The sequence below is a fragment of the Haemorhous mexicanus genome, chromosome 3, assembly GCF_027477595.1.
Source record: "Haemorhous mexicanus isolate bHaeMex1 chromosome 3, bHaeMex1.pri, whole genome shotgun sequence".
Classification (NCBI taxonomy): domain Eukaryota; kingdom Metazoa; phylum Chordata; class Aves; order Passeriformes; family Fringillidae; genus Haemorhous; species Haemorhous mexicanus.
In genome coordinates, this window is record NC_082343.1 from 23,384,626 (window position 1) to 23,398,668 (window position 14,043).

The 14,043-nt window shown below is 46.4% G+C and overlaps 1 protein-coding gene across 1 annotated transcript in view; it reads right to left on the bottom strand.

Annotated features, from left to right (window-relative positions):
• VASH2 (vasohibin 2) overlaps positions 1 to 14,043 on the bottom strand; it is a 34,982-nt gene that overhangs the window by 15,395 nt on the left and 5,544 nt on the right. The window contains exons 3-4 of the mRNA XM_059841068.1: positions 11,721 to 11,777; positions 3,236 to 3,310 (exon numbers count right to left, since the gene is read on the bottom strand). Coding sequence (XP_059697051.1) covers positions 3,236 to 3,310; positions 11,721 to 11,777 — 132 coding nt within the window. The remainder of the gene's footprint in view (positions 1 to 3,235; positions 3,311 to 11,720; positions 11,778 to 14,043) is intronic.

Here is a 14,043-nt window from a genome sequence, read left to right on the forward strand (position 1 = left end):
CGCAGCACTGCGAGGTTCCATTCTGGCACAGGCTCTGTACCAGCCACTTCCCAGACACACAAATTCAGGTGGCCCATCCACTCACCACTGCTAAACTCTTTGTGTACCCACTGCTCAAGCAGAACACCTGGGGTTTATAGTGCATGAAGCTTGTAAACCTAAATGCTTCTGTTACTGCACCACCAGCCAGCAGACAGTCCCTGCTCTCAGTCAGAGACTTCCAAGACTGGATACAGAAGTCCTAGAAAGGCCTGACCCATACACTCCCCTGGCTAAAACTTCTCAATTAAAAAAAAAAAAAAGTCTGCCCTAAGTTTGGGGTTTTTTAATTAGCATCTAGAGACAGAAAAATTCATCTTAACTCTGAAGAAGCTTCAAATGGCAACAAATAGTATAAAATATAGCTTTCAACTATTTTGCTTCCTTCACTTCTCAAAAAAAAAAAAAAAAACCAAAAAAAAAAACCCAAAACCACCAAACTGAACCAACAAGCCAGGTTTGAGGCAAGCAAAAAAACCAGCAACAACACTTTCAGGTTATCATGGTTATTAATCACCCTTTGCTCCTGTGATATGTGGAATAATCAGTTCACTGCTAGAAACACAGCACTGCAAACCACACTGACCCTGCAGAGGGGCATCAGCTCCACCTGGGGATTATTTCCCCCATTCCAATAGTTTGGGGCACAACCCTGACACAAGGGCAAGCATGACAGATTCACTGACATCACTTCAAGGAAAGTCAGTTAATATAAAGTTTTTGGGCTTTAGGAAAGCTTTCAATACTGTTACTCCCAGTGCTCTCCTGGACAAAATACAGCATACAGCTAGAGAAATATACAGCACAATGGGTAAGCAACAGGCTCACGGGTCAGACACCAAGGCTTACAGCACATGGGGTCACACCAGGCTGGCAACCACTCACTAGTGGGCTTCCACAGGGCTCCATTTTAAGGCCAGGTCAACATCTTCACAAATTACTTGGATGCAAGACTCAAAGGTATGATTAGTTAGTTTCCTGATGACACAAAATTGGGAAGAGCTGCTGACTCCCTCAAGGGCAGAGAGGCCCTGCAGACAGACCTTGACAAATTGGAAAGCTGGATGATCACCAGCCTATGAAGTTTAAGAAGGGAAGTGCCAGATTCTGCATCTGGGACAGGGCACACCCAGTTGTATGGATAGACTGGGGAATGAGAGGCTGGAAAACAGCACCATGGAGAGGGAATATGAGTCAGCAATGCCCTGGCAGCCAGGAGGGCCAACCGTGTCCTGGGTGCATCAGGCACAGCATTGCCAGCCGGGCAAGGGAGGAGACTGTCCCACTCTGCTCTGAGCTGGGGCAGCCTCACCTCAAGGGCTGGGGGCAGTTCTGGGTGCCACAATATAAAAAGGATATAAATCTATTAGAGAGCATCCCAAAGAGGGCAGTGAAGATGGTCCTTGAGGGGAAGCTGAGGAGTTGCTGAGGTCACCTGGCTTGTTCAGCTTGGAGGAAACTGAGGGGAGACCTCATGGCAGTCTACAGCTTCCTCCTGAAGGGAAGAGGAGGGGCAGGCTGTGATCTCTGCTCTGTGATGCCAGTGACAGGACCTGAGGGAATGCCCTGAATCTGTGTCAGGAAGGTTTAGCTTGGATATTAGGGAAGGCTTCTTCACCCAGAGGATGGCTGGGCACTGGAACAGGCTCCCCAGGGGAGTGGTCACAGCACCAAGCAGCCTGACAGAGCTCAAAAACCATTTGGACAACACAGGGCCTGAACTTCCATGGTTTTTGTGGGTCCCTTCCAACTCAGGATTTTGTACAATTCTGTGACTTTTCCTTTGGGAAGAGCTTTGGAGGGGGTTTGAGTCTCTTTTTGACATTAAGCCTCTAGGACCCCAATCCCTCTGGCTCATGCAGAGCCTGCCAGCATTCCCAGGGGAAACCCTGTCAGCCAGAGCCACCTCTCAGACTGCAATCCAAGGCCTGTCCCTGGCACGCATTGCTCAGCCCGTGCCCTTCCCAGCCCCGGCAGCCATGGATTCTCACAGGCACTACCTGCCAGGCTCTGCCAGCTCCCTGTCCCACGGGAGGGGGCAGCAGCAGCCAGCAAAACGCTGCAGAGACATCCCAGGAGAAGGTTTGCTTCAGGGCTCATTTTCAGTTGGGATTTGTTTTAAGTGAAACTTGATCATTTCTGACAAGATGTGTCTGGCAATCTGTTCCTGCAGCCCTGCCTTGCCCTCCTCCAGTGTTTGAGGATGGTGCAGGATGATTTATCAGTGACAGCACCGGCGGGCGGAGAAGCAAGTCAGTGTCTAAATGACTGAAGAGTGAGTAGGAAGCAAGCATTATGCTAAGGGGAAGCTCAAATGTTTAACTGTAACACACACATGTTTCTGCACAAAGCAGGGCTGTGGGTTCAGAGACAAAAGCTAACAGGACTTGGCCAGGTAAACATCAGACAAACACAGAACAGAACCCACCTCCTCGGGTGTTACCAAGCTCCAACAACAACCAACAGAGAAATGCTAACAAAGTAAACAAGGATTGTGTAGAAAGGGACTTATCTGGGCACTTTGGGTCAGATCCTGACATTATGCAGATTACCAGGGCAGGAGGCAAAGTCTGCATGGCCAAATCACAACGCTTGTGAGCTGGCACACAGCATCCTGTCGCCATATTTTCTGAAAAATCCCTTTGCCAGGATTTTTCTCCTGAGGAGCTGACAGGCCTCAGAAAGGAAATAAAAACAATAATTACCTGCTGCTGTGGAATGCAACAGGTGCATCTTTGATTGGTTTCATGTGGTTGTTTTTAATTAATGGCCAATCAATCACAGTCTAGCTGTCTTGGACTCTCTGGTCAGTCACAAGATTTTATTATCATTCCATTCCTTTCTATTCCTTGCCAGCCTTCTGGTGAAATCCTTTCTTCTATTCTTTTACTATAGTTTTAGTACATCATTTTCCTTTAATATAATATATATCATAAAATAATAAATCAGCCTTCTGGAACATGGATTCAAGATTCTCATCTCTTCCCTCATCCTGGGACCCCTGCAACCACCACCACAGCATCCTAACTCCCACCTACAAGCCCAGGCAACTCAGCAACTTGGTGATGAATACCAGGGCAGCTTCCCAAGCTGCTGGCACTCACCTTTGGCTGCAGCCCTCTCAAACACCATCTGTGAGGGGCACTGTGTTCAACAGAGCAGCAGTGGAAAAAGTCACAGGCACATGAAAGGATACATCCCCAGGATAACTGCTTCAAGGCATTTGATTGGTAAGGACTCCCTGGTCATTTCTCTTGCTGTCTCCATTAACCTAGAACAGAAACAAAACAGTTTTCAGTCCTTCCAGCTAGGGCAATTGACAGGAATCAAAAGGTCCTCTCGTACACCAAGAGCCAGGCATCTCAAGTTCTTATCTCAGCAATGGCTGGAGAACTTGATTCTCCCCTTCAGTGATTTGTCAGAGTCCTGTTAACTTCTGGAGGATGACTGGGGGGAAAAGAAAAGGAAGAGAAAAAAAAAAGATTTGAAGGTGAATGGGAGGAATGCAGTCCTCTCTGCACCTGGCAGCAACTCCCTGAGCATCACCTCAGACTGTAACACAAAGCCCCACTGAACTGCACCAGCTGGCAGTCATGGAAAGCTGAACTCGGTTGTGCTCTGGGATTATTTTCAAAATAATCCTGGCTCTCCTCTGCAGGAAAAACAAACAAACAAATAAACAAACCAGGATAGAGAGGATAGTTACATGGCCCCCTAAAAGCTACAAATGCCTCCATAATCCCATAGCTTCAGCAGCAGACCAGAACTTATTGCCTTTTTATCAAAGCCTGCACTGCAGAAAGCTCTACCAATACAGAAACTCCACATCCCTGCATACTGAGTTATTGTCTTGCTGCTGCTCCACATCTCCTGTGGACAGAGAAAGTGGCAAAATCCACAAAATTTCCTGCAGGAGTGCAGGAAACTACTCATGCCCAGGATTTTGCAAGTTCCCAAAGTTTAGTTACAATCTAGACACTATCTCTGGAGTACAATTATTTCACAGGGACAACACTGTGACAAGCAACCTCAGGTCAGCTGAGAAAGCTGTTGTGCCAGACTGACACGGCACTATTAACCTAGTAGGTAACCTATCCCCTTCCACAAACAGATCCTGAAATCCTGGACAGTTTGAAAAAAAGAAAATACTGGAAGCAGCCTAAAAAAGGCCAGAAGAGTCACATCCAATGCCACATCAAAAACTGCCCCCCAAAAAAGCACAGCTGAAAACTCAGCCAGAGTATAACTTTTCTTTTGCAGTCTTCTCTATCCATATCCTTCCTCTGGGAAGAGCTTTGTAAACAGATCCCTACTCTAAGGAAATACAAGATCAAATGACTAAAATATTTGTATTAGAGAAGATTATGAAAATATACATCTGAAACCATCAGTCTGCTTCGCCCACTTTCTGATTCACCCACCTCATGCATTTTAAACCTCTTGTCGAATACAAGTGACAACAGAGCTTCCACTGCTATTACAGCCTGTCACAGCCATTTCATGTCCCATTTATCCAAGTTAGAAACTATCTTTTCATTTGTAAACAACCACCCTTACACTGCCTGCAGTACAGAAGACTAATTAGAGTTTGCCTGCCTCCTCCACACTCACAATCAGGCACAGAACCCCAGAGAACTGCTGGGAGCACAGAGCAGCCCTGGGGAAGGCACACAATGGGGCTCCTTCATCACCCACAGAGGCTCCCACTGGTCACAGCAGTGGCCACTGCAAAGCCCAGTCTCTGTCTCAGATTTGTTATGTGCAGATGAGGCATGGGAGGTATCCATAAACAAGATAATCCACTGGATTTCCTAACTTCTAACTACATGGGAGTTACAAGAAAAAAAAAAAAGAAAGAAAAACACAGCTGATTATGAATGTGCATCATGAGGACAAATGCCAAGCAGTAAAACCATTAACCTGCAAGCCATTTGGTGTGACCTGTGCCTGGTTAACACAGCCTCAGGGGCAGGGGCAGGGCCAGCATCTCCTCCTCAGGCACACTCAGCAGGCTGCACCTGGACCCAGGAGCTGCAGTGGGACCTGGCAGCTCAGAGATCAGTGGGGAGGGTCTGTGCAAGGGGAGCATTGCTCAGGAGGCACCACCAGCTGCCAGCAAAGCAGCATCCACCTGCACTTCTGGGCAGGCTGTGCCCTCACACACAGCCACCCTGGACTCCTGGGGAGCACTCTGCCAACAGTTTGCTTTCTCTCTGCATTTCCAGCACAGACCTCAGGGTTTATGTGCGTGACCCTGTTCAAGAGCCACTGAGAGCTTTTCTTCCACTTTTAACAAGCTGGAGTCAAAGCATGGCCTTAAACCCTGTGTTTGTATTGGAAGCAGAGACCCTGGAGAATCCCCAAGCCACTGCTCTGCCCAAGGCAGCACAAGCCAAATCTAAATCCCTCCCCACAGATTAATTCTCAGTCTGCTTTCAACTGGCTTCTCAAAAGCCTGGGAACCCACCAGCTAATCTATCCTATACTTAACCTTGCACCTAAAAAGGTCTCCTAATGTTTAAACTAAATCCTTCCCTTTTTGCAAATCAAATCAGGAGCTGTTTTGGCTCTCCACAGTGGGCATGGAGACCATTCATCACCTCTCCTCTTGCTACAGACATTTGTATATGCAAAAGACTGTAATCCACCTTCTCCTCTGTAAAAATAGGAAAGCAGACACCAATTTTTATTTAATTCTTCCCTCACTCCCCCAAGGTAATGATTTTAGGACAATGTTTGTTTCTTTACATTTTAGAATCCCTTCAACCAACTCACTTCTCACAGTCCTTTGGCTAAGCCCACCACAGTACAAACAGACCCATTTCCTCTGAATCCATCTTTCAGTGCATATTTGCATCCAAGCCAGCATGCTGTTGGCTTTTTCCTGTTGGCCCACACTGAATCGAGTTCTGGTGGCTTTTGTGGGGTTTTTTGTTGGTGTTTTTGGTGGGGTTTTTTTGTAGGTTGGTTGGGAGGCTTTTTTGTTGGGGGTGGGGATTTTTTTGGCTGGGCTTTTTTGGTGAATTTTGTTTGGTTTCTTTCATTTTTGAAAGCTCATCTTCTTTACCAAACTCCACTTTTGCTCTCCACAGCTGGCTACCCAACTCTCATGTATATTTGCCCTCACTAAATTATCTCCTATTTGTTCCAGCCCAAGAGATCACTCTGAATATCCCAGTTTCACTTTTCAAAGCCTTGTCACCTTGTCCAGTCTGGACTGCAATCATCCATCAGTACACAATTAGTCTTACCCACACCATTAAGGGAAATCTGAGCTGGGACAGGCACTGCACACCTCGACTGACAATCTCTGCAAGGCAAGACTGGTAAAGTGCCACTTCCTACGTGCTGCTTTTCACCAAGCTGGGCCCTTACATCAAATAGTTTTATTTAGACTCAAGGTCCCTGCCTTATCTGCAGAGATAAGATGTGGCCTTATCAAAAGCCACAATGAAACAAGAAGTTATTACACCCACCTCTCCCCCCTTGTTGACAAAAGCTCCCACACGCTCACAGAAGGAACTTCTCAGAAACGAACAGTGCCCGACAATATTAATGTTGCCTTTCCCTTCCCTTGAACTGCAGATAAACTCAAAGTTCCTAGACTTATCTTTTCCCTTACTCTTTTTAAAGGCTGCTATCTTTGCCTTCCCCAGCACCCACCCTCCCCACGTTCTCTAACACAAATATTAGTGGTTGAAGGCTGCTTGTCAGCTCTCTAAGGGATCTATGGAAAACCACCCATGGCAAATGACAGAGCATTCAGCTCATTTGAGAACTGCTCATTACAGGTGCTCTTTGATTTGTCCTTTCCCTCTTTTCCCTCACTCCTAAATTCCTAATGCACTGTCTCAGATGCTAATAGTGACCAGAAAATCTGCAATTAAACTTGTGAAAGAAGATTTAAGGAAGGCAGAAAAGAATTAAAAAACAGCACCAAGCATTTCAATTGCCTGCCTTAGCAGGGTTTGCTTCTGGGATTTTCTTTAAATCTTGACAGTTACCTGAAAAGAGCCCACATATATAGCTATTCTTTACACTCTTATATATCAGACAGCTGGGAATTAGCCCAGAGCCACCCTCTCCCCACACTCCAGTGAGCCCTGGGGGCAGCCCATCTCTTCCAGGAGAGACTGCTACAGCCAAAGACAAGCACCCTGCAGCTCCCCTCTTTGTGGCATTTACACCACTCTGAGGTCTGCCAGGCAGATCTCTATTCCAGACCACAGTGAACCCTTCTGCCTCTAACAAATGTAGCCAACAGGAACAGGCTGCTTGTTCCTCCCTCAAGACCTAGTCCTTGGCAGATAGTGATATTTCCTTGTTAATTGATTCAGATTTCTTTCAGTGTTTTCAGGAGCCAAGCAGGACTATCTCCCTTGCTCCCTGCAGTAACAGAGGCCCTGGAAGGAGTTGACTTTGCCTCTTCAGGATGCTTTCTGTTTAGAATGGCAGTGTCTAAAGACAGCTCATAGGAATCATTAATTCCTTTTGCTACCAGATTTTTCACTTGGGGCACCCAATTTCATATACAGGTTAGAAAAATCTTAAAAGCATTCAGCATGCCCAAAACTGGAGGATCTCACCAGCTGGCACCAATCACACTGGAGTCCCTTCAGGGATGACCATGCTTAGGAGAGGCTCCTCATTACCTTCACCAGAAAGACTCCTACAAGACTGAATGAATTTATTAGTGAGATCTTCCAGCACATTTTCCCACAAAATTCTCCTTGCACAGACCCATGTATTTGCATGAGATCTAGAGAAAAACTTGGGAGAGAGAGATTTTAAGGCTCCTGACAGTTTCATTCATGATAAGGAAGCCAAGAGAGAAGCAAAAGGCACTAGCAGGAGCCAAAGGAGATAAAACAGCAGAGCAGATATGGATCTTGTGAATCCTCTCAAAAACACTGTTGCAGCAGCAAAAGCATTTCCACCACATGCTGAACACCCCACCGTATCTGTAACATCCCCCTTTGTGCAAGAGAGGAGCAGATGTTCAAAAGCCTTCTGCAGTCTATTGTCTGGAAATGCTATGAGCCCATTTTTCTTTACAGCCCCATCAGTGTTCCTTAATAACATGGTGTGTGGAAACAGTATTATTTCCCATCTCCCCTTCCCTGTTATTTGGTTGCATCGTTGCCACGTGACAGCTTCTATCACGCTCCTTTCCTGCAAGTGATCACACATTATATCTGCAGCCACTGAAGGTCTCCCTCCTCACAGAGCAGCTTCTGGGCTCCAGTTCCTCAAAGACCACAGAACAGACCCACACATCAATTTCTGCCTCAGTTGTAGGTCCCCCTGTTCAGCTGGCACTTAACTGGAGCGAACAGTACAGTACTGCACCTCCCCTGATCCTGTGTGGAGGACAAAGAGATTTGTTTCTCATCGTGCCTCATGCCTGCATCCTAGAACAGAAGCTTCCAGAGGGCTTATCTCTCCTCGTAAACCCAGTAGTAACAGCTTGTTGACATTGAATTCACAGTTACAGATACTACTAGATAACCAGACATGCACTTTTTTCCTAAAGCTCGCACATGATCTAAGCCTGGAAGCTTTAAAAAGAATGACTATGTCAGTCAAAAGTACCATTTTTTATCAGACTGGTCGTACCAACAAAAGCCTAATATAGGTTTAGCCAGCATGGGAAAAGGAGAACCAGTCCTACTGGTGCCTGAAACATTCACATCACATGCACACAGACACGGATCAGCAGAGCTGAACTTCACAGGGTGCCCTTTACCTATTTAGTACAAAAAGGTGCAGCATGAAGCCTGTGAAGGGCACTGCCCCAGGACACCTGTATTAGCAAAGCACTCCTACAGTGGATGTAGCTACACCCGTAAATTTGGATTTTATGCAAATACAGCCAACTCAGGAGAGGACACCCAGGCACACTTTCAGACACAGTTTGCCAGTACAACGAGAACAGCACACCAAGTTTACAGGTTCACAGCTCTGCCACTCTGACTCGCACAGCTACGCCAACAGAAATCTAGCATTTCTAAAAGTGCTATCTGTAGTCTAGACAAATCCACGTGGTGGTCTGCCACTCTAAAATTTAAGTTGATAATAAAGAGTAACTTTTTTTAAAGAGACTGTAAATACTGAGTTATAGCAAGACTATACCCCTTAATGAGCACCCATAGATAATTTATGCTCTTCTTCCTATGCTCAGCCACACATTTTTATTTCCTAATACATCACACTGATGCTGGCAGTAAATCTCTACAATATCAAGTCCTCCCTCCATAATAGAAAAACTCATTAATATGCCCCAGCTGCTTTAGGACACTTTGACAGGAATTTATGAATATTCAATTTCCATCTAGTACTCAGCTTCTTTGTGTCCAGCCACTGCTGTCTTGAAGAGAGGCTGCCAAAGATCTCGTAATACTTTCACTAGCTTTGAGCCCTCACATTATGAAATCAGCAATATGTTTAGTGTCAATAAAGCCCTGAGAACAGTCTCATTTTTCAAGAGCCAGTGACAACTGGAGGCCTTCAGCATCCTGCCCGATCAGCTTGCAAACACTGTGTTGCAGCAAGCGAGGCCTTTCACACCACAGAAATTGCTCAGAGCAGCTCCAGTCACCTCAGCACAGGACACCTGTCCTTGCCATGCTGGGAGCAGATTTCTTGCAAAGCAGAACACACCTCCCAGGAAAAAAAACTTGGAGATGTGATTTTTCAGCTTTGATAAAAACTGGCCAGATAAAGGAAAGGGAAGCTTTTGTGCACACCTCAACACACTATTCACACAGAAACACCAAAGCTGGGGTTGGAAGGGACCTCTGGAGACCATCTGCCCAACCCTCCTGCTAAAGCAGTTTCATTTAGAGCAGGTTGCACAGGTAGGTTTTGAATATCTCCACAGAAGAAGACTCCATAACCTCTATGGGCAGCCTGTTCAAGCTCTGTCAGCCTCAAAGTAAACATTTTTTTCCTCATACTTAGATGGAACTTCCAGCTTCTGCCCATTGCTCCTTGTCCTGTCACTGGGGACCACTGAAAATAGTCTGATCCCATCCTCCCGACTTGGCCAGGTAAACTTGAAAAGATCTGAAATCTAAACCAGAAACTGTAAGTCTCATAAAAACAACTGGAATTTTGGTTTCATAAAAATGACAGGAACTTCAGACAGCCTTGCATGCATTCTCCTTCTCATAACTGGAGAAACCAAGGCCAAGCAAGTGTTAGAGCCCTACAGCAGAACAGCAGGATCTGCTCCTGACAGCTCCACTCCTCCAGCACTCCCATCCACCCAGTCCAGGAGCAGAGCAGCACAGGCCTTAGGACTTGACACTGTTTGGGTCCAGCACACACCACCTTCAGGCAACCGTGCCTGGAAAGCTGGCAGCCCCTGAGGGCTTGGACCATTCCCAGGGGCACCATCCTTAACTGCACAGAAGTCCTGCCACCCTATTCCAAGAAGTTCCAAGCAGCAACAAGAGAGGAGTCAGACACTTGCCCCCAGGCAAACATTAAGGCAGATAAACAGAGGAAATGGCTCCACTTGGGAGGTGATTCAAAGCCACAGGCACATCTCCAGCTGTGAGCACTGTATCTGTTCCTTTCTAGGAAAGAGCACCATCCTCTAAGCCAGGCTTTTATCCAGCCCAGGAAGACAACGACCTTTTAAGTGGTAAGTGCTGAGCATAATTAATTTTCATCCTTCACTTCCTTTGAAAAAAGTAATGGGACAAATTTAAAAATGAGTGAGCAGCTTGAAAGTTGGTTTAAGCTTCTGTAAAGCCATCTATCATTCAAGGCACAGGATTTGTTTTAAACTAGTTCCACCAGAGCAGTGAACATTAGATAAAGGAGGTGAGAAAGACTGCTGTCAGCAAGATGAAAACCTGAAGCACAAAGCTGAGATGGGAACTGGAATTTTAGAGTGAGGAACCATTAGTTTGTTGACAGAGAACTGGGAAGAGCTAGAGACAGAGCAGTCTATGGGAGTAATTATATTCTGCTTATCTTAATTTCACCCTAAAATAAAAGTATAATGCTGTCAATACCCTTCCTGCCCTAACCTGCTAATTTATCAGGTTTTGTTAAAGAGCTGTCCTAAGAATGATGCAGTTCTAACATGCAGGAGACCCCAGGCTCCCTGGGCACACGTTCACAGTTGCACTGCACAACTCATCACCAACCAGCACAAGCCCACCACACAGACAAAACAGCAAGATGAGCAGCAAGGCAGAAGCACAGACACAGCTTAAACAGTCCATTGTGAGCCTCCAGGGAAAACTACTGTGTCCAGGATGTCCAAACTCCTGCTGCACTTCACACAGCTAACCCCTTCCTACCACCTGCAAAGGGCATTTCAGCACAATCAGAATATCAGGATTTACTCAGTTTCCAGAAAAGCAGCCCAGCCCTCCCAGCCCAACACCAGTAAGCAGAGTTCTCCCAGCCCTGTGCATGCAGCTCTGGCCTGCAGCCAAGCAGCTCCCACGCAGCTGCAGAGTGAGAGCAGCCCTTCCACTCCATGGGCTTGATGGTCCTTTTGGCACCCCTGGGACACTGCTTGCAAAGGCAGCAACAGAGGCAGCTTTGGCCCTGCCAGAGGAGCTGTGGCACAGAGGACACAGCCCTCCCATGCCATGTGCTGCAGTGCTTGAATGCCAGGTGATCAGGGACAAGGGCACTAGACCAGTTCCAGTGGCACTTACCCACTCAGAGGTCTGCTTTTTCTGATCTCGAAGAACTGTGTTCCCGTGTGATTGTATCTGTATTTTGTCTGTTAAGGGAAAGTAACTTGAACAGTCAAGCAACAAAATAACACTGCTGAAAAGGTGAATTTCAGTTCTGAGTTCCTGCTGAAACACAAAACAGACAGCAAAAGCCATTGACTCTCAGATATGAAACACGTGGCATGTAAAGTAAAGCAAAACTTTTCACTTGTCTTTTTATATGACTTATTAACAGCAGTAGGTGCAGAATCATGTATTAAGGTTGACCATCTAAAATGACACCCAAATTCAGCACCTAAAGGTTATATATTCTCTTTTCCACTAGGTCCTGCTCACTACTAGGTTGCAAGTTTGGAAAAAAGTTTCCCACATGGGCAAGAGAAAGCTTTAATAGCCTACCCAAACCAATCAACATAATCCATAGTCTGAAAAAACTTATTTCCTTTAGAAGTCTTTTAACTCCATCAGCCTCATGGCTCACATGTGACCTGTCAACCAAAACCATTGCAGGTGCATGCCTTCACACTTAGAAAATATAAACCCTTCTCTAAAACCACAATGCTCTTGAAATGAAAACCACCAGCTATGTGCAAGTCAAGGTCATTAGCTAACACTAATTGCAGAAAAGTTCATCACAAATGATGCCAGCAGTCAACCAAATCTCAGCACCGCAGGCTGCCCCACAGCAGCATCAACAGAAGCAGCCTCTTCCCTGCTCCTGGTGCATTTCTGTTCAAGCAGCAAGGCAATAAATCAGACCAGGAAAACAATCTGTTCAGTAAAAACAAAAACAAAACAAAAAACCCAACTGAGTTTTGTAAAAAAATTTAAAAAATTAAAAAAAAATCACACTGCCCTTATTTTTGCTAGGTTACTTTTCCTGTTGAATCTCTTTCCTAACCTAGCACCTAAATTCTATTCCCATCAGAATGTTCATGCCAGTAAAACTGGTGATACCAAGGCAGATACCAGGGCACAAGCAGGTGACCCCATGGAAGCTAAGAGCTGCTTGCAAGGCATAAATAGCACAGCTGCTGGATGTATAGCCAGAGCCTAAATAAAAACTCCAGCTCTCACCAGGATGCTCTGAACTGACTTCAATTAGAGTTCAGAGTTCTCCACAAACAAGGCTTTACTTCCCTCTTGCCTTCAAAACTAACTCAGGAGGCCCTTTCAGGGTGCTCTGCACAAAGCATACATCCTCCCTCAGCCCTCAAAGGAAGCCCAGATGCTGCTCCCCAGCCCACTTTGAAGCTTTTCTGAACACAGATCCCAACCCTGCGCCTAAGGGCTGCTCCTGCTACGTAGCAGAACGCAGGATTTCAAAACCACTATGGGGGGAGGTGGGGGATAATGTCATTTTTGGAGCTCTCTATGACACGGTATCCTCTCTGGCACAATCCCAGGAAGCAAGAAGCCTCTTGTCCTGGCCAGGTGGCCTCCACAGAGAAGAGAAAAGCACCGTCCCCCTGCCCAGTGCAGCTGCTGCAGCTCCAGGCTTGGCTGTCGCCTTGATCCCAGCCACGACTGCCCCCCAAGTTAACCCTGCCTGCTATTTCTGGATGCTCTTCCAGCTGCCTCCCATATCCTTCTTAATCCTTACCAGCACTTTACACTCATTCCTCCTCCCCGCAGTTTCCCCATGTACACAAAAAGGCAGAGTTTAGGGAAAAAGGGAAAGAGAAGAGCAGCATCTGGGCCAGCAACCTTCCCTGAAATTATCTGTCAGCAACGGAAAGGCAGGAATTGGGCAGTGACAGACAGGCTAGACAGATGTGTAGATCTCTGATGAACCCCCCAAGCAAGGTGGAACATCTGGAAGGGAGATGCCTTTGGTCAGTTCCTGTGTCACAGGCAAGCCTGCCCACCTTGGGGTCAGGACAGCTGCTTGTGCCCCTCACCCCAGTGACAAGCACTCCCTGCAGGCTGAGCACACAGGCAATCCTCAGGGAACCCACAGGGGCTGCCCAGGCAGAGGGAGAAAGGGCTTGCCACAACACTGGCTCTCTCTTAGTGGCTTTATGACAAAATGCCATATTATTTCTCCAGGCATCATGATCCAATCATAATATCCTCATACATCAGCTTCAAAATAAGCACTTCCATTCCCACCAATGTCACTTCAGTTAAAGTTTTCAGTATAATTTGAAGTTAATTGCATCTCCCAGAGGACTGCTGTGACAAGCTCAGTGATGCTGGTGCTATCACAAATCCCTGGAGGCATCCCTTTACCCCCAAATGATCCCAAGCCCTCGCAACCAGCTAAAGCTTCAGTAAAGCTCTGTTAATTCACACCAGGCAC